General features: G+C 40.7%; 1 protein-coding gene across 1 annotated transcript in view; it reads right to left on the reverse strand.

Moving 5' to 3' along the window:
* Positions 1-356: 356 nt before the first annotated feature.
* Positions 357-20117, reverse strand: part of myo15aa (myosin XVAa) — a 35726-nt gene continuing 15965 nt past the window's right edge. The window contains exons 27-65 of the mRNA XM_084370426.1: positions 19623-19718; positions 19116-19351; positions 18532-18722; positions 17953-18025; positions 17608-17799; positions 17320-17435; positions 17104-17198; positions 14799-14922; positions 13088-13480; positions 12751-12815; positions 12088-12192; positions 11896-11950; positions 11511-11658; positions 11322-11415; positions 11040-11160; positions 10762-10877; positions 10480-10539; positions 10108-10183; positions 9854-9969; positions 9597-9715; positions 9207-9348; positions 8687-8798; positions 8462-8536; positions 7935-8137; positions 7465-7589; positions 7310-7373; positions 6927-6999; positions 6686-6759; positions 6431-6513; positions 6213-6343; positions 6000-6094; positions 4527-4604; positions 4344-4440; positions 4089-4249; positions 3046-3179; positions 2621-2754; positions 2303-2436; positions 1715-1855; positions 357-1535 (exon numbers count right to left, since the gene is read on the reverse strand). Coding sequence (XP_084226552.1) covers positions 1434-1535; positions 1715-1855; positions 2303-2436; positions 2621-2754; positions 3046-3179; positions 4089-4249; positions 4344-4440; positions 4527-4604; positions 6000-6094; positions 6213-6343; positions 6431-6513; positions 6686-6759; positions 6927-6999; positions 7310-7373; positions 7465-7589; positions 7935-8137; positions 8462-8536; positions 8687-8798; positions 9207-9348; positions 9597-9715; positions 9854-9969; positions 10108-10183; positions 10480-10539; positions 10762-10877; positions 11040-11160; positions 11322-11415; positions 11511-11658; positions 11896-11950; positions 12088-12192; positions 12751-12815; positions 13088-13480; positions 14799-14922; positions 17104-17198; positions 17320-17435; positions 17608-17799; positions 17953-18025; positions 18532-18722; positions 19116-19351; positions 19623-19718 — 4749 coding nt within the window. The 3' untranslated portion in view covers positions 357-1433. The remainder of the gene's footprint in view (positions 1536-1714; positions 1856-2302; positions 2437-2620; positions 2755-3045; positions 3180-4088; positions 4250-4343; positions 4441-4526; positions 4605-5999; positions 6095-6212; positions 6344-6430; positions 6514-6685; positions 6760-6926; positions 7000-7309; positions 7374-7464; positions 7590-7934; positions 8138-8461; positions 8537-8686; positions 8799-9206; positions 9349-9596; positions 9716-9853; positions 9970-10107; positions 10184-10479; positions 10540-10761; positions 10878-11039; positions 11161-11321; positions 11416-11510; positions 11659-11895; positions 11951-12087; positions 12193-12750; positions 12816-13087; positions 13481-14798; positions 14923-17103; positions 17199-17319; positions 17436-17607; positions 17800-17952; positions 18026-18531; positions 18723-19115; positions 19352-19622; positions 19719-20117) is intronic.

Consider the following 20117-nt stretch of genomic DNA (forward strand, 5'->3'; position numbering starts at 1 on the left):
TTATCTTTGAATGAGACAGACCTTAAAAAAAAAAGCTATGATTTCTTATCTTTCTATTTCCTTTGTCATGAATTTAGACTGTTAAAACTGTCCATTGACCTCAATCTGTCTCAAGAACCCATTGCTTTCACTGCTGTTAGTTATTTGTTTATGTATTTATCTATTTTTGTCTTCTATATTATCTTTGGTATTTATTGATTTACTCTATCGACATCTCTCTGCTGCATTTGGAATCATGCTTGTAAACGTGTTTGTTAGTGTTGTTAATATATTTCCTTTATTAAAAATAACAAATTCACACAATATATTTTATGCTACAAACTTTAATGTACAACATTAGTCACATGCATCATTATTCGTTATGTACAATAGCTATTTATAAAACATATATACATTGTATAAATAATCAGCATAATTAGTGCAAAGTGTTCAGGGATGTGATGTGGCTGATAACAAATTGTGCTTCCGCGCATATTTTTCCACTGTCATGACTTTCCCTTAAATTCAGGGCAGTGAGGAATATAAGAACATCAATTGAATTTGTGGCTGCTTTCTTCTTCTTTTCATTTTAAATGGTAATGATACTTTATTTAAAAAGAAATCTAACGGGTGCACAAATAATTTATGTAGGCTAGTCTTGCATGTAGGCCCAGGCCCAATGGAAAAACTATTTAACATGTCAAACCACAAGCATCTATTAATGTAACAGGGCCAATAAGTTTATACTTAAATCTGCTACTTATTCGTTTCAGTTTCGCACTTTGCACAGAGCCAACAACAGCAGGGGTTCCTACCCTCAGTGCAAGACCGCATTTTTTAATGTTGCCATAGGATCAAATCACAAAATTCTTCTGAAGTGGGAAAGTTAAAGTAAATTAAAGAGGCGTTATCCATTATAGTCCCGGCCCTATAAAGCAGCTGTGGCATGCATGATCTTAAACAGTTTTGGCTTAAAAGGTCAAAACATTAATGAGTTCCTTCTGAAAGGACATTTATCCCGTCTTACTCTCAGGTTCTACCTCATACATTGCATCATAGACACATATATGAATTAAGCTCAGTGGTATGTGTTACTGTATATGCAAGGTACAAAGCTGCATGGACATAGTGAATATTTGCTTATTTTAATCATTTATGGGGACTGTTGGTTGAACAAACACCATTTGAACATGACAACTTTGGCTGTGGGAAACTATGATTTTGACATTTTATAGACTAAATTAATGAAGAAGATAATCTTTGTTAAAAGCAGCCCGAATTCAGTACACCTGTTTTTGTGAATTGTGTCATCAACATCATCGCAATACATTCATCATACTACAGAAACATTACCTTTACGTGTGAAAATATTCTGTTTTTAAAATAGAGGTAGCTACAGTACATTAATGAGGCATAAAGTGGGATTTATCTGTGTGTGCGTGTGCATGTTTGTGCTATAGCAGGGTGATTTCACTTGGTGGCAAAGTGAGTCTCTTTTCTCTGACGGACAACATGTTCTCCATGTGCATGGCAATGACTCGGCATAGCTCCAGGCCCTGGAAAACACACACACACACACACACACACACACACACACACACACACATACACACATACAAATATGGGAAAACAGCATTTAAGTGAGTGAAATGCACAGAAAATTACATATAAATCAACTCTTTCTGTCTGTGTCTCCCTCACACACACACACACACACACACAAACACACACAAACCTGCTCTAGCTGTAGCTGTGTGATGCGCTGGTTGAGCAGGTCTCCTATCATAATCTCCACATATGGATAACTGGAGCCTGAAGTTGGTCTCTGAGTGCGAGTTGACTGGACCTCCTTCAAGGGGAAACGCACCATGGCCTCCTAATGACACACACACACATTTACACACAAAACTAGATAAATGAATGGATACACATGCAGCCATAAACACTTCTACACATATTCTGACCAACGGATATTAAAAGTCACATATAAGATATAACATAGAAGATTTAATAGCTATAAAATGTTATATTTCTATATTTTTTTTATTTAGATAATAAAATGGAAGGATGGACAGAAGACAGCAAACTTCTTAACCAGCAGAGGGAGCCAAATTCTTTGTTTTCAAATAGTTACTGTATGTTTTTTGCAGATAAAGGTCAATGTTAAATGAGTACATGTCCTGCATCATACTGTTACACATATTTAGCTGCCCACTGCCATATTCTCAAAGCTGGTCCTGGAATGTGAGGCAACATTACACAGACTGGATCTGTGTGTGAGTGGACTAAGTACTGCATATTTGACTGTGTGTCTGTGACGTACATGAGTATCCTTGTTAAGAAAGTGCAGCCCGTTCAGATTTACAGCAAGGATGCAGGGGGCTTGGATGGAGGCGGAGCTACAGCTCTGGATGTAGAAGAAGGAGGAGCCAAACATGGGGAAGGCACTGACCAGACCTGGGCAAAAAACACACATACTGTCACTTTAACAGATTAGAGAATATATGAATGTGGTTATTGAATTACTGATGTGACATTGACGAATATTATAGGTTTCTATAGAGGCTACTGTTACACATTCAGACTGTGAGTCACTTTCTGAAATACACTCACACACATTCACACAGAGGTGTGGTCTTACCGAGGAACTGTGCGCGGGCCTGGTGTGGGTTTAAGGGCTGCACCTGCTGCATGTGCTGAGTTGTCATATTCAGCCATGGCTGTGAACCCTGTTTGCCGTAGAATGGTGGGGGGACGCACTCCTGCACCTCACGGCTAAAATCACACAGACACAAACACACACACAACCAAACCTGAGAGGCAGCAGTTGCATATTATACATGTGCATGCCAGCTAGTGTTTTCTGTGTAAGTAGCCAATGTGGAAGAGTGTTCGCAATGTGAGGATGAACCTGTGATTGTCATGCATGTGCACGCTCATGTTTTGTGAGCATTTGTATTTGTGTCTGTCTATGGAGATGCTGACAAGTATTCATGGTACTGAGATGTGTCCAACCACTGGCCTGTTGAAACTGAATGTTGTGAGTGTATTTCTGTGTATATTTACAGGGTAGGCAGGTAGATGGTGTCCTTGGCACGGTGCTGTAGGGCAGCCAGTCTGGCGATCTGCTGCATATGCTGGTCACTGGCCTTACCCTGAGGAACCACGCTCAGCAAGGCCTTCAGGTAGTCTGGCAACACCTTGAGCAGAGGCACATAGTAAAGTTTTCTTAGAGTTTATGTTAGAGCCAATTTGTTGCGCTTTTAAAAAAAATAATGCCACCTGCGATTGAAAGGTTGGCAATGAAAATGTAGGCGCAAATGGCCCGCTCTGCCTGGCCAATTAATAGAATCAGATGCAGGCAGTAGCATGAAAACGCTGTCGAGCAATAGTTCTCAACTGCAAGCAATTGCAACAAAGTAACTGGGAGAAAATAAAAAGACATGAGCTCAGGAGGTAGAGCGGGTCATCCAGTAATTGGAAGGTTGCCCTCAGAATCCCTGAGCAAGAAAATGAACCCCGAATTGCATGGCAGCCTCTGCCATCAGTGTATGAATGTATGTGTGAATGTGTGAAGTTTTGTAAAAGCACTTTGATCGGTCAGTAGACTGGAATATCGCTATAGAAATGCAAGTCCATTTAAATGTTTTATTTGATTTGTTTTTCATTTGTAAAAGCTTGTTTTACCTACAAACTACACATTTGTCTTTTCGTTTGTTCGGAACAAGCCTCAAGAAGGACATCAAGATCAGCAAATGTGAGTTCCTGCGTGGTGGAACTTTAAAGCATGCAATGACTAATTATAGAGAAAGAAGTCACGACAGTTTATTTCAATCTGTGTTGCTGCTCGCTTGTGACATGAAAGACACATCTTTCTCAGACTAATTGGAGTGAGTCTGCTGTCACACAAATGCATGTTTCAACTGTTTCCCTGCAGAAACCCATGAAGTGGAAAAGAGAAGAAAGTGGATCTGGACTTCACATGGCTTATGGGGTCAATAGAGGTAACATCTACTGTAAAAGCAGCCACACAGTAAGAATATTAGTCAAAACGTCAGAAACTGAAAGAATTGTGTGGAGTAGAGTATGAACATGCAGCCGATCTCTACCTGATTATAGTGCATAGTGACATAGAGTTCGTTGTCAAGTTTGAGAGCCAGACTCCAAATGACTCTCCTGAACCACAGACTGTAGTTGGCATCCACCGGCTCTGCTTCTGTTGCTATGTCCAGGATGTACTCACGCTTGTTAAGGGGACGGACATTCTGACCTATGTAGACACACACACACAGTCAGAGTGTGAGTCAAGAGTCAAGAGTGTCTGCATTGTAGTTCTTCAATATAACAAGCTAGATCCTTGTTACCTCTGTGTGTGACCAAAAAGATGGCGTATTCATCCAAAGCTTCCGCCCTTTGCAGCCCCATCTCATAGCAAAGCTCCTCGATGGCATCCAAAGCAACCTGAAATAAAGAAGTCTTCATCATGTTTACTCATGAATGCAGCATCTGTTATTTGTTTTTATAAAAGCTCAGTCAGTCCAACTCACGGAGCATGTCTTGATTTTCAAGTGCCTTTCGATCCCACCTGGCAGCAGGAACAGCTGTCTCTTGGAGCTCCGCCCAGCCTGCACACAAAAAACAATCAGAGGGAAACGTCACAGGAATTAACGCCAGCATGGAACGTACAGCTGTCACTGAGAGCTGGACAGCACCTGCTGAGTAAACCCACACTTTAATGTGACATATGTCTTGAGTAGAAAACTATCGATACTACTGTAGTATTAGTATTAGTAATCCTTAACCTAATCCCATTCTAAACATTCGTGTGTCATGGAGTACACTGGGGCTCCAAACAGTTTTAAGAGAGTTTCAGTGAATGAAAGGAAAAAATATTACATTAGTTATTGAAAGGATATCATATGGAATAGCCTAAATGTGTGTGGTTTGGTTAAAGGGGTTGTTCAGAGATACAGTCGTTTTGAGGATTTTTACTGTTTTTCCCACTTTCCCAGAGTCAGACATTAATAAATGCCTGAGGACAGACCTTTTTTATGTATTGTTGGAGTCTGACGTTATGTAAAACAGTAATATTAGGTTATCTTGGCTCCATTGTCGTGTGTCTATGGGATCAAATAACACTCATGATCTCATAGGCAACCCACTACCTGAGCCCAACAAAGCAATTAAACTTTGTCTGAGAGGAGGCTCACAGTGTCAGACTTTGAACACCCATTGTTTAATGTATAATACAATATATATCGGCATAGTTTTCTAATGATTGTTTATGACAAAGAAAAAAAAGATTAAAACTCAAAAGATAAAGACATAGCTGTAATAATGTCTACTGAATTGTACAGAAGTCCTAAACGGTCATGGCTCGAACATATTATTTCCTCCATTTTTAGTTTAGTTAAGTTTTATTTGTTTTCTTCAGATCACAAATTATTTACGGCATTATCACAGAATAACAAATGTTGTTTTCCCGAGATAACCAGATAATTTTTTTGAGATCTTGAGAAAACTAACTTCGTTGAATTGGTCAAACATGTAAATAAAACCTGATAAATCTGTCGATAATAAATACTAAAATCGTATTACAGTATAATTTAGTGGATGTATTGATAACCTAACATTGGCATTTATTTCCGTTTTGGTTGTATTCAGAGAACATATCAATCACATTTAACAAAGTATGCCATCATACAGCAATTATTACATTACTAAGATAAGGTGAGATAGGATCAGATAAGCATTTATTGATCCCCAGAGGGAAAATTCAATTCACAAAAGCAGAAAAAAATACAGATTCAAAGAGAAAGTAAAAAATAAATAATAAGAGGTAAATAAATAAAACTAAAATAAGAATGTAAACTATACAAGAGCAATTAAGACAGTAGCAAAGTTCCCTTAGTCATTTGCCTCATGTTTTCCTTTTTGGTTTGGTGTGTATTTGAACTTTAAACAAGCTTTATACAGTTTAAGCCATATCAAAAGACTGCATGGCTGAATTAGACACTAACCAGCATTGCTTTGAGTTCCATGCTGTTTGGATACTGTATGCGTCCGCCATATTGAAAAGTCCTCCTCAGATTCTGCTCACATGCCTTGGCAATACCTGTCAATTAAGAGCAGCAGCCAATCAACACTTTGATCAGCAGCAACTAAGAACATAGTCTGACTGGTCGTGATGGATTGATGAGTGTGACATGTTGGGTTGTTTCTGGATCAGCTACCTTGGTACTGCATCCCGGGGCTTTCACAGGCGTCCTGCAGAAACTTCAAAAGAAATGGCTTCATGACGTCAGAGCAGCGGTGGAAAGCCGTCAGGATGTACAACAGCCTCCAGCCTCTCTGACAACTGTCCCTGCGCAAAAATATATACGCAGATTAAGGCCCAACTCCTGATCAACTCCTTAATCAGCACTTGATTTAAAATCCAGAGGAGTCTTACGGTTTGGAGCTGGTGTTGGCAGTAACTTGCTTCATCACCTGGCAGTAGGTTTCATCCTTTATCAGGCCGTGGTCACCACTTAACTACATTTAACACATTTCATTAAAGCTCGTCAAACACACAAATACAGTTTGTTTCAGGCTGTTGACATTTCCCTTCAATTTCACTTTACTACATCACGCGTAAGTCACTCTATCTTTTCATTATCGTAATGTTTTACACGCCTATGAAATATGTGAGTGTTTGTGTCTGTACCTTCAGTATATTTGTGACCAGATCCTGCTCTGTCTGACCCTTCAGTGGGAAGTCTCCCATGAACTTCATTATGGCTGAACAACAAAAAAAATCCGTCAACATGGAACTGAAGGATCTCATTAATCTGATATGAAGACATGTATTTTATTCTACAACAGAGTATACATGTAAAATAACCTTAAGCCATTGATTACTTCTCTACCATTCACTTCCACCTCCTATCTATCACCTCTCCTCTCACCTAAGAAGATGTCAACAGCCACTCTGTTCATCCCGCTGTCGGAGAAGTCGATCAGGGACTCCTGGATCGGAGACTGGAGAGACAAAAACAAGAAATGTATTTGTGCAGCAATATTATTAGTGATCAAAGATTCCCTCCACATTATGTTCAGGACTGCATAAAAATGGTGATGATGAACGCGTCTGACATGTTTAGCACAGAGAAAGTTTACATTTCCAGCAGATAAATGTGAAAGCAGCATTCTAGTGTCAAACTTTGCGCATACAGTGAAGCTCGAACATAAAAACAACAACAACAGCAACACCTTTCTAACTGGAGGTAAGATAACATACAATAAGAATGCAAAAGAGATGGACATTTTTGACCTTGATCCCACTTTTTACCTTAGAGAATTTGACCATGTCAACAGGGTCCCTGCCCTCCTTCCCCTTTTTGGCTTTCTGATCACTGTGGAAAAAATACAAGAGGCAGTCGGCAACTAATGTGAGCTGTGGACGTTTAAAGTGCAGACACTTTGAAACTTGTATGCGTGTGTGACCTTTTGCTCCTCTGTGCCTCTCTGAAGTACTTCTTGGCAAACTCAGTCATGTAGTACTGGCTGCTGTGCAGAGGTAGTTCATCCATTTCGACGCTCACACTGTCGCCATACATTTCATGTACTACCTGATGCACACACACACACACACACACACACACACACACACACACACAGCAGAAAAAAGCTAAGCATCAGTGCCACTTAAAGGTACGCCAGAGATGTAATTACCTACAGAATATTTCCATTTCTGCTTACCAAAACATTCCAACATATACTGTACAAACAGCAGCTGATACTATAATATAGGGGTATACACTACTTCATGCTGAAATCTCAATGTTATTCTCGCTCTGGGCCTGATGTTTTTCCTGAAGTACTGTTGAAGCTGAAATAAGCATCATGTTTCTTTGTCGGACAGTAGTTAAGAAAAACACTGCTGTAATGTAATCAAACAACTTCCTGATCTGCACCTCTGTGGAGAGGTCAAGCTCGTGGGCAACTATGGCTGAGCCCATCGCCACGGCGACAGCAGCAGATGCAGCGACTCGTCCCTGTCTGTCTCGAGGCTCCACGCGCTCAGCGGGGAGAACCAGGAAGTCTGGGGCAGCCACGGGACGGACATACTCGCTGGGAAACACTCCTGATTTTCCGTACACGGCCCCGAACCGCCAGCCTGCACGCACACACACACACACACACACAGATAGAAGATGCAGTCACTGAGAGGTTCATATGCATATACAGTAACATATCAACTGTTACAAACCAACGCCAAACTGTCAAACACAGACAAACAAATAGGATAAAACTGAGTTTGAGTTTTTCAGCCTTTAAGACAAAGAAAAGAAGCCAATTTTGAATCCTCCTTTAAAAAAAAGCATGAAAATTGCTAAAAAAAAAAAGAAACAACAACAAAAAAGCAAGTCCAAACCACCCATGAAAAAAAAAAGCAAACAGCAAAGCAATCACACATTTAGACACACCCTGTCAAACCCACCAAACTCAGGAGTGTCTCTCTTCAGCTCTTCCAGAAGCATGACCTTTTTCCTCACTATGCAGCCGTAATATTTGCCTGAACACACACATGGACATACGTACACACAGCGTGTCAGACATGGCATGAAGCACACAGAAGCAGAGACATACAGCACATGGTTCACAGAAGCAGATAGCAGGTCCTATGTGCGTTAGCGTTTTCTGTGTTTCTGAGCATGCGTCTCACCGGCCTCCAGTCCGTCCATGTGCTGCAGTCTGATGATGTCTCCTTTGTGGAAGTTGAGTAGACTCCTGTCCTCAGTAATGTAGTTCCTCACCGCCACCATGTACTCTGAGTCCTGACAGAGACGGGACATGATTGACAGAGACATGCTGCAAAATCCCCAGCGGTCCAAAGAGGAGTTGAGAGCTAAAAACACATCATCATAACCCTCTGTGCCTGCGTGACTTATAGTTTACACTCATGTGTTTGCTGGTGTTACTTTGTGTGCGTAACTTACAGATTTGCTTTTCAGTTTACTAAGACATATACTTGTGGCTCAATAAAAAAATATTCATACAGCCTCCATGTTAAACTTCCAATTGTTTTAATTGTGGACTTACATGGCTAATGCACTGTGACAAATGATAGAAGTTTTGAGTTTTCTAGTCCGACCAGCAGATTCTCATTTTAACCCAGATCAAACCAATAATACCAAAATCATTGTAACACACTCTTACACTCACACACTCATACAGACGCCCACCTTCTTAAGCTCCGTGAGGAAGTGGTCGATCATGTGTTTGACCTGCGGGGCCTTGGCCGAGAACAGGATCAGCTTCTCGTTGGTCAGGTTGAACTCCAGCATGTTCTTGGACGGAATCGACACAAACAGGATGTCCGAGTAGCTGCGCAGGAAGTGATATGCAAAGACCAGGAGGTCAACAAGAGAAAGAGAAAGGGGTCTCGAATCAATGTGACACCCGACACAGAGTGTTGAAAAAGGTCACTTGACTGTCTTTTCTTAATGTTTTATTTGAATTTCAAGTCACCACTTGTAATGTTTTTTTAAATTGATGTTCCAATTATAAGACAAACATACATAAGGCTTGCAAAGGTGGAAATATCGATGACTTTTGACATCACACAGGCTCACCTGTAAGGCCTCAGCACTCTGAAGTAGTCTGGAGCGGCAGAGCTGCTCCTCACCATCTTCAGCAGCTTGATGCCTTTATGAGACACAGACAACACCTGCACTCCGGTCCCCACACTGCCCTGGAACAAACACATGAAACGGAGTACAGGCACATATGAAAATGGTTAAGTCAATGCCTATTTAACTAAGTGAAGGAAGGAAGCTGCCTTGGGTTTCAGTTGAACTCCTCTGAAAGAGGAAAAGAGACAAGAACTCACAGAGGCTGGGAAGAGGCGAGAGAAGTAAATGTCCCACGAGTCTCTGGCCATGGCAGCCACTTTCTTCTTCACGTTCTCATCATGTGTTCCCGAAACCTGATCCACTTTGTTCTCATCTGTCAACAAATCAAGGAATTTAAGTGATAAAATCCTGAGTTTGACAGTTTTTCACATAATTATAAGAGGAGAATGGTCTATGAGCCATTAATAGCAGAGTTAAGTCATTCAGAGATATGTGTTTGTTTTTTTCATACCAAATAAAGCCTTCATCTTCTGTCTCTCCTCCTGCGTGATGCGGATGCAGGCCTCAGAGAAGGTATCATGTACTACCTGCGGGACACAAACACATTCAGGAATAATAATCTGCTAGTAGGAGTCACTTTATCTGTACCTACAAGTGTAATACTGGATGTATTCTTTCACAATAAAGACAATCTCCATCAAAAGCACTACTTTTACCCTTTCATTTCTAATGAATCATCTTGTAAATTAGCATTATTACCGTAATCTTTGCTCTGATGAAAAACTAAACCTGATTTATTTTGATATGAAATGATAAATGTAATTAATATAAAGTAAATGGAGAAACAAAAGAAATGTAAATAAATAATGAAATCATCATCAACCTGTCTGAAGATCAGATCCAGAATCAGTGGATTGTTGAAGGTCTCTTTAGGATAGAAAACCTGTAAACAGACAAAGATCAACAAAGGAAATAGTTATTTTGGTACAAAGTTATAAAATATGATGATATTAAAGCACTGTAATGTTGTTTAATGTTCACTACAAGAAGATCTATGAAGAATACACATATTCTTACAGTGTCTTTCACTTGTTGTGCCATTAACTTTGTGGGCAATATGAATTATTTCTGTCCACTTATGTTTAACCGTGCTCATGAAACACACCTCTTTCCTCATGTAGAGCTTCCAGGGGACGTTGGAGTAAGTGTAATATTCATCACTGGTCCTGCTGTGGAGTTGAGTCTGAATGATCTCCTCCTCTACGGGCAACTCTCTGGAGACTGGAAACACACACACACACACACACGCACACACAGAAGGGTTTGTTACTTCCCAAATATGTTTACATGTAAACATGCAAATGTGAAATGAGTTAAGAACTTTCTGTCATTCTGCTGTTTATTACTGGGGATTTTTGTCACATTAGTGTGTGAAAAGTTCACCTGGAGGAGGGGCGGGGCTTATGGTGGAGCTAGTTGGCCCTGCAGGGCGAGACTTGATCGTCTTGGAAGCCTTAAGTCCTCCTTCTTCTCTATGATGGAAGGATTGAGGCTTCTTTTGACTCTGAGACATGAAATTATTAAGGTCAGAAAGTATTTGAGTTTGTGTGTGTGTGTGTGTGTGTGTGTGTGTGTGTGTGTGTGTGTGTGTGTGTGTGTGTGTGTGTGTGTGTGTGTGTGTGTGTGCGCGCGTGTGCGTGTGTGGTCAGTGCAGAGTTGGGGTACCGGTTGTGGTGGGTTCGCCATCTGATCTTTAAGGATCTCCATAGCTTCATCATGTGGGTCTGGCTTCTTTGCAAACATCTTTCCATCACCTTTCCTACACACACACACACACACACACAGGATAAGAAGCACATAAACAGACAGAAAAATATCAGACACAGTATTTAGGTCAGGAAATGAGCGTGTTACCGTTGCGTGGCAGCTCCTGAAGAAGTCGTTGTGCCGGCAGGCTGGTGCTTTTTGATGGTGTCTTTGATGTCGTGGCTGGGATCCATGCGCTCTGTGTTTGTCGAACTGGATCGGACCACGTCCTCAGGAGGGGGGCCACGTGTTGGACCTGAAATGTCAGGGTTTTTGTTAAATCAAGTGCAGATGTTTGACCATTTAACTCAGCAGCTGTTGGATTCAATTTTGGTTATTTCTGCATGGATTTAACACTTCATCAAACCTAATGACCAATTATTTAACTAAGTTAGAATAGTGTTGATACTTGTAAAAATATTTCAAAACATTTAAATTGCATTGTGAGATTCACGCCACACAGATAATTTGACCCACAGAGTGTAAAACATACTTATTTTTCGCTGAACAGCAGCAGGCTTGTATGGCGACTGCTCACTCTCTCTGGTCTGCAGAAAAAGACAGGAAGTGATAACAATTGAGTTTGTTTTTATAGTGAGACAATATTTCTGATTTGTATACATGCTGGCAGGTACTCAGATATGCTCGTCTTTATATATGTGTGTTTACTCACAGGGCTGGGTTCGTGATGATGCTGTGAGGGGGGTGACAGGGGGGCCGGGGCAACGGGGGGGAAGGAAGACAACATCTGCTGCTGGATCGCAATGGCCTGCATGGTCATCTGCTGGGCCTGTAACACACACACAGACATTAATATATGTAACTGTATATTGTTCCTTTTATTTCTTAGATTACACATTCACATGATGGATATATAGTTTTAGTTTATGTGGTCCAGCATTTATTTATGTCTATGGCAACATAAACTAAGAGCTGGGGTATATAACTGAGTATTAACTTGTCTATTGTTGTTTCTAAGTGATAACTATCAGCTGAACTTAATTTGTTTAATGTTAAAGAAATAGTTAAACAATTTATTGTTGTTGCTGAGATTTAGATGAGAAGATTAATCTCAGTCTCATGTAGCAGCCAGATGCAGCCAGTCTAGCTGTTTGAAGTCTTTGTGCTAAGCTAACTGGCTGAAGCTTCATATTTACCATACAAAGATGACAGTGGTATTGATTTTCTCGTCTAACTCTCATCAGAAGAGCGAATAAGTGTTCTCAAAATGTTGAGCTATCCTCTTTATACACAGCTGAATACTGCATTTTTTAAGTTAGCATTGCTAAGGGGTGTGTGGCGACTGTGCATTAATATCAGTTGTTCAGAGGAAAGATATGTGACAAACCAGAATGATAGCTTGCTGGTTGATGATGGCCTGTTGCTGTTGAGTCAGTACAGCCTGCTCTGATCCTAGAGAAGTATAAAACATTGACACCACGTAGTAAAATGAGATAATTCTGTTGTAGAGAAACAGTGGAATCACACACAGTTCACTGCAAAACACTTAGTAGACACTTCACTTCAAACCAACCACACAAAGGAAAATGTGCTCCTCGTAACAAATGTAGAAAAGTTTGACATGGCTTTTATTTCACAAAAACTGAATTCATTGTAACTCCACCATGCCCACACGCCTCAGGCCAAACATGCCGGAAAACCTAACTCACACCGCATTTTTGTACCTGGCACACCTGTCATCACAGGCAAGCCTGGAACCACAGGTGTGACAGGGAGCGAGGGCACCCCCGGCACACTGGGGACACTTGTGACATGGGAGGCTATGTTAGCGTCTCTGTCAACTGTGGGGGCAGCAGCGGGAGCACGAGAGGGTGATGGGGTGGGAGCTACACGTGTGGCTGGAGGGCTGGTAGAAGAAGTCAGCTGGTGGTAGGGCTGTGTGGGGCGGTTGTATTGGTGGTATTGTTGCTGCTGCGGCTGCTGTTGATGTTGTTGAGGTTGCTGCTGCTGTTGTTGTTGTTGTTGTTGGTGTTGCTCGTGGTGGTGGTGGTGGGAGGGGATTGGCATGGCAGGGATGGGTGGCATCATTCCTCCTGCTACTGGGAGCACTGGCACAGCTTCAGGAGCGACAGGCAGGTAACAGGGTAAGAGTTAGGAACAATGCTGCTTCCAGGAAAGACTTAATTGGTATTTTTGTCCCAGGGAGGCAAGAGCAGACAATCAGGACTTCACTGTAAGAGTTAATGGGCCAGTTCTGATATTTTACAACAGATATACATATACATACATATACATTAGAAATCATTGCTGATGCAATCATTCAACAGAAATGTGGTCGAGAAAGCAAATTATTTAATTATTCATTTTTACCAGGCTGACACGCATGCCTCTACTGATGGAAATGTAAGTCTGTCTGTTGGTCAGTCCACGACCTCTGGATCAGACAAAAGTATCTCAAAAACTATTAAATGGATTGTCATTAAATTTTCTGCACACATTCACAGCCCCCACATGATGGATCCTAAGGACTTCTGTGATCCACTGACTTTTATTTTAAACATTAGCATCGCGGGGGGTCTGGGACCCCAAGGGTGTCCTCAGAGTTACTGCAGGGGTGCAGTGCAATACTTTTAAAAATTTAATTTTTTCAAAATATGAATGTGTCTGAAACTACACATTAACATGTATCCAATATTTTATCAGCAAAGAAAATTCGCCAAAATCAAAAAAGAATTTACACAACTTTATGGAGAGAGGGTAAAGGAGCCATCTGTGGTCACAGTGAATGGCTCTCTATGCATTATCTATGAGGTCAGACTGCTCATTACAGCCTCTAAGCGACAGATTAAGCTTGGTGAACTGTACACCTGAACCTTTACACTTCTGTCATGTTCAATGTCACTTTAGCCCTCACCCTCAAACAAAATCAAATAATTACAATAATAAATATATTACTATTTATCTTTTGTTGTGATATATTTTCATCTCCTCAGTCAGTAACTGTGTTCAACTGTATCCAATTACTTGCTTTTTATTTCTATTTGTCTGTTGGTTGTTTACTGATGTACTAATGTAGCGTAAATTGCTTTGGAATTGAAGGTTTAAATCCCAAACATTTGACACTTGGCAGTGACTTCAGCGTTCAGGGGAAGCTGAGAAGTGAGAAAGAGGGTGAACTATTTATCAACCTGAGACTAATGCAGAGGATTTGGAAACAACTTAGAATAAGATGAATTATTGATGTCAGTGATGAGAGAAAAAGAGTGAGGGAGAGGCTTGAGAGGCATGAGAAAAGAAAGACAACAACATTTAAAATAACCCCCCAAAAGGGACATGTAGGAAACACACTAAACTAAATAACACAAATACAAATCTAAAGAAAAACTACTATTCTCAACATAACATGATAAACACACACTAGTTTCAGTGTTTTACCTCCGGGGTGTATTCCAGGTGGATAAGGCCGGCTGGGGGACGGATGACTCTCCCCCTCTCCTCTTCCTTCTTCTGTGATGCCTATACCTCCTGCTCCCTTCATCCTCGCTGACAAACTTCCAGTCTTTTCCATGTCCTGGTAGCCAGAAGGAAGCAGGCAGTAGATAGTCAGCAAATGGAAAAGGGCGGTTGGAGATGTTGAGAAAGTGGACTTTGAGAGACATGAAGAGGAGAGTAAGAAGTGTGTGTGTGCGTGTGTGTGTGTGTGTGTGTGTGTGTGTGTGTGTAGACGGACTAAGTGAACAGGAGAGGGGGAGTGGATTGTATTGGTTGATTCAGACCCTCTGTGAGTGAGTCAGTAGAGCTGCAGGAACTGAATACTCCGCAGGAAGTACCGTACACCCTGGAGGAGAAGCTCCAGCATGAGCACGAACCTCCAACAAAATTTGGATTTCAAAAATTTCAATACAGCAAAACCATATATTTGCTTTCCCTGGTAAAACTGCTTTACAGCACAGACAAGTTTAAGTCCAACATGCATAAGTTCAAACTTATAGAAAAAACCAAGTGACAGTCCAATGCCATCGCACTCACTGTTTGATTGACAGCTGATATTGAAACCCCCCAAAATACTATCTCAAAACAAGGGTCTCAAGGACACAATCTTTTTGCAGTGGAAGCTCACAAAATACCAATTATAAATATTATGTTGTTTTATTTTGAAATAGTGTCTTTGAGAAGTATCTTTTTCCTGTTTTCTCCCCTTTTGCCTTTTATTGGGGTCTGTTGTACTTGAATGCAGTACAGTGCATTGTGAACTTGTTGACGGGACAGTATTCCCCACAGAGCCGTGCATGTGTGCTGCCTGCTGTTACAGTTAAATACGGTAGGTCGCTCAGTAACCTAATCATCCCTCCTGTCTGCTCCATTCAGACACAAACAGAAGCAGTGGATCACATGTTCCAGCCATCCATCAACACTCCCCTCCATTCAGATGGCAGGTCAGGTGGACGGAGCGTGACAAGACTGTTTCATGCATTTCAGAGCTTGACTGATAAGCCTACAAAATGTAAAAAAGATATACATCAAGTGTTGCCAAAGATAGAGGCGATAGAGTCAAACTGCTTGTGTTATCTGGACCAGCAGTCAACAATAAAATAAACTAAAGCAATAAAATGAAGCCTTTATACAGAGAAAAACAGAAAATTCTCACATCTTGGAAGCTGCAACCAGTAAATTGTACGATGTAAAAGACATCCAACGGGAATACAGTGGAATCTTATCTTCTATCACTGCCTTAATGTAAATATATATGTACATGTCATTAATTTAAATACAGTTTATTTGTAGAGAGTTCCTCTGACATTCTTTTGACTTAAAATGATTGCTGTCATAAACAGATTTTTAGCTATATAAATGAGATTAAGTAAAAAGGGGGTTAGGGTTTCTAAAGTAACAAAAAGTATTTGGGTCCTGAACTTAAGTAAAAAAGTACTAATACCACACTGTGGAAATACTAATACTACTAATAATACAAGTACTGCACTCAAAGCCTTATTTGAGTAAATGTATGTAAGCATTATCAGCAAAATGTACTTTAAGTATAAAAAGTAAAAGTACTCATTATGCAGTTAAATGTTCCTTGTCTGTTTACTATTGTATATGATGCTTTTGGATTATCATTACTGCATTAATGTGCATGTTGCATTAAACTGCTGTAGATGTTAATTGTTGTCCTAATTTATACTGTTGGGTAGTTCAATCCAAAGCATTGCATCATATTCGATAAGATCATCATATGTTTGAAGAGAACAAGGTATTTGTAAAAAGCCAACTTGTCATAAGCTCAGTAAAACCACCTGTTTTCAGCTTTGTGACAATGCATTTTGTAATTATTCCAAGAGGGCTTTTAAATTGTTAACTTATCTTAAAAAGTAGGAGAATTTTCTCAACCCGTAAAGGAACAATTGTTCCTCACGTTCATCAGAAAAATTCCAACTCAAAAAAATCACCAGACAGACATGCAGACATGGAAAACATCACCTGAAAAGGAACAAGCAACTAAAGCTGTGAGACACATGTGGCGCAATAAGAAAGCATGATATTTGCCTCTGAGAGGCAGTGGAGTACAAGTAAAAAGTTGTTCTGATGAATGAAAAACAAGGAAAGTAAGTAAATTCAGTCCCTATATCAGCTTGTGAAGCTTTGCGGTGTTCAGTCTTCAACTAATAGTCAGAGCTAATGTACTTCCAAAGCTGAAGGGACAGTTTTCTGATTTTTCTCATAAATCAGTGTCGGTACTCACCATGCTGCTGTCTGACAGCACAGGGTCAAACAGACTGTCCAGGTAGCGGTCCATTCCTCTCTGAGTCTGACCGTCACTGAACGCATCCGACTCTACTGGATACACACAGACAGCAGCATAGCTTTACACATGGGTGTTACACTTTATATCCATAAAATACTGTATATTATATTTCAACAGACTTATACACTTGTTACAGTATGTATGTGGGTGTACCGTGGCTGAAGTAGCCATCAGAGTCAGGCAGACTGTAGGCTGGTCTGCTGCTGCTGCTGAGAGGAAGGGCAGGAGGAAGCTCCTCGTCTGAGTCAAAACCACTGCCAAACAAAGCACTGAGAGGAGAGGAGAGGAGAGGAGAGGAGAGGAGAGGAGAGGAGAGGAGAGGAGAGGAGAGGAGAGGAGCAGTAAACTCATTAGTTATTTGGTTAAATTCAGGTCTTTGGTGCAAATATCTACATTTTATACATTTGCACATGCATGTATTTGTGTGTTTTGTGTACTGACAGACTGGCGTTAGCTCGGACTTTGGAAGGGTCGTCGGTGCTGATGACAAAGTAGCTCTTCTGCTTTGGGAAGTCATTTGGAAGCTCCAGGTCTGAAATCAGGTCCATCACGTAGTCATGACCTGCTAACTCGACCCACTGGCCGTGCTCCTTCATCAGAACTGAACTCCCCCTCCACCAGTCGGACACTCCCCTACAAGCAAGACCACGCACTTCAAATACCTGCCTGTACCTTGTAAATACTACGCTCAAAGCATTGTGTACTGTATAATATAACTGTGAGAAAAAAAATAATTATGCTAAATAAATTAATTGAACTTCTGTTTCTTATTAGAGATATTAGCACCTGTGGCGCAGTACGTCTCCTGCTAAATCCTCTCCACTGGTCCAGGAATGGACCGGACACAGAAAGGATCCTCCTACAGAGAGAGAGGGGAATCGATAAAATAAACTGCATCTTCAACTGTTTGTATCGTCTGTCTGATTGTTTAGTGTTAGTGTTAGCAAAATGCAATAAATTGGGCAATTAATTCGGCCGAGAGCCCTGTGGTTCCATTACTTGATCCTGACTGGCAATTAATAATCAATGATCAAGGGCCGTAATTGATCCTGCTCAATAAAAGAGACGCCAGCTGTCCCTGCCACGCACTTCCCCTTGCTTTTATTGAGGTATGTGCTCATTTAAAACTGTTGGTAATGACTTACATGACACTTTTTTAAAGGGCCAATCATACAGCTCCCTCTGTGTAAACTTCCATTGCCAAAATACTTCTGTTCAATCTTGAGGTGTAAGTTTTTTCAGCTGAACGTGAAGGGAAAAATTAAAACCAATACATTGGGTGAATATTTCTGATTTGCTCTGATGTTACACCCCAGGACGGTTCAGACTGCATAATGCAATGTTAACAGGCTAGCTGTATCTCACCATCAAAACAGTGCACATGCAACACCAAGTTAGCCTTCTTCCTATTGGCTGTCCACTCCAGCAGCGACAGCGGATAGGTCCGCGCAGTCTCAGAGACAGAGCCTGAGCCTAGCTGCATCTTCTGATTGGCTTGGATGAGTCTGTGTTGCAGTAACGCCTGGCAGCCAGGAGGGCTGTGGTCCGATACAAACCTGGAGAGGGAAAAACAACTGAGGTTATACTATTTTGAAACAGAAAAAACAACTTACTAACTATGTAATTAACACTGTAACATGGACCAGGTTATTACCCAAAGCCTGTGTATTGTAATCAACCTCATTCATTTTTCTTTTTTCTCATAATGGAAGCATAAGGTGTAAAAGAGACCTATTATGCCTTTTCGTTTTTTTCTTTGCTTCAGTGTTTTATATATGTTATTGTGCATCTAAAAGATCTTGAATGTTACAAAGGTCAAAGTCCGCACCAACAGAAGCTCCTCTCTCCCACAGAAAACACTGCTCCTCAAAGGCCTCGTCAGTCGTCCCGCCTTTAATTCTGTGACTTTGTGACATCACACTACGTCACCATGTTACACATTTGCTTACTTCAGTAGATATTTGTCCATCTTGGGCGACGGGGCGAAGCTGCAGACACAGGCCAGCAGCAGCAGCCAGCCTCTCTCTGCGTTGTCAGTGTTCACATTCCTCCACACCTGGTTGACAACCTGAGCCAGGATCTCATCCCGTAACCCTGGAGACAGCAGGCCCCTCTGGATGATGTAATTCCCAAACATGTTCTCCTGTGCTCCGTTCAGGTGAGGGTCCCCCATGAATCGTAACACCTGAAAGCAGAATAACGTCAATTGTACTGTTTTTTAAACTGTGTCTTGCAGTCAACATTTTCTTAGGAGAAGTATTGACAGAAGTGAAATACCATGAAAATATAAGTCAACATCCTGGCCTTATTTATTATATTCTATATTAGATCATTATTACTGTAAGTATTTTATTGAATCAAAGTATCATTTAACCGTGTATAGCCTTAAAAAAATACTTAAACTGTTATTTTTAGTTTTTTTATTGAAATTTAGTCTTTATAAAAAGTCAGCCCACCATGATGAAGAGCTCCAGAGCTTCTCCTCTCAGGTCGTCCTCTACGCGAGTCAGAGGTGACTCCAGAGGCGCCATCAACATCCCAAACTTTGGTTCCTACAGCAACAGAGATGCAAAATAGGAAGCAAAATGAATCCTCACAGCAAACCTTCCACTTCAAAGTGCTTTACTGCAACACAATGGTGTCCTCCCTGACTAAGAAAGGTAAAATAAAAGTTTTAAAAAAAATATATATATATATTTCAAAGGCTAGGTGAACTCTTCTAGTTGTTTTGACCAGAGTTTTACAGTCTAGTTTTTACAGTGTGCTTATTCCGTCAGTCTGGTAGCATAAAACATATTCCCTGTATAACCCCTCTACAGTGGATGTATCACTTTTTAAAGTGGAGTTTTAGGAGGGCAAATTTGAGGAACAATCGGTTGAAAGGGCAGTTGTAAAGAACAAATTATATTATTATCAAATTGGTCTGTAAAGTGATGCTGATTGTAATTTGT

The sequence above is a fragment of the Pagrus pagrus genome, assembly GCF_965226575.1.
Source record: "Pagrus pagrus genome assembly, chromosome: 13".
Lineage (NCBI taxonomy): Eukaryota > Metazoa > Chordata > Actinopteri > Spariformes > Sparidae > Pagrus > Pagrus pagrus.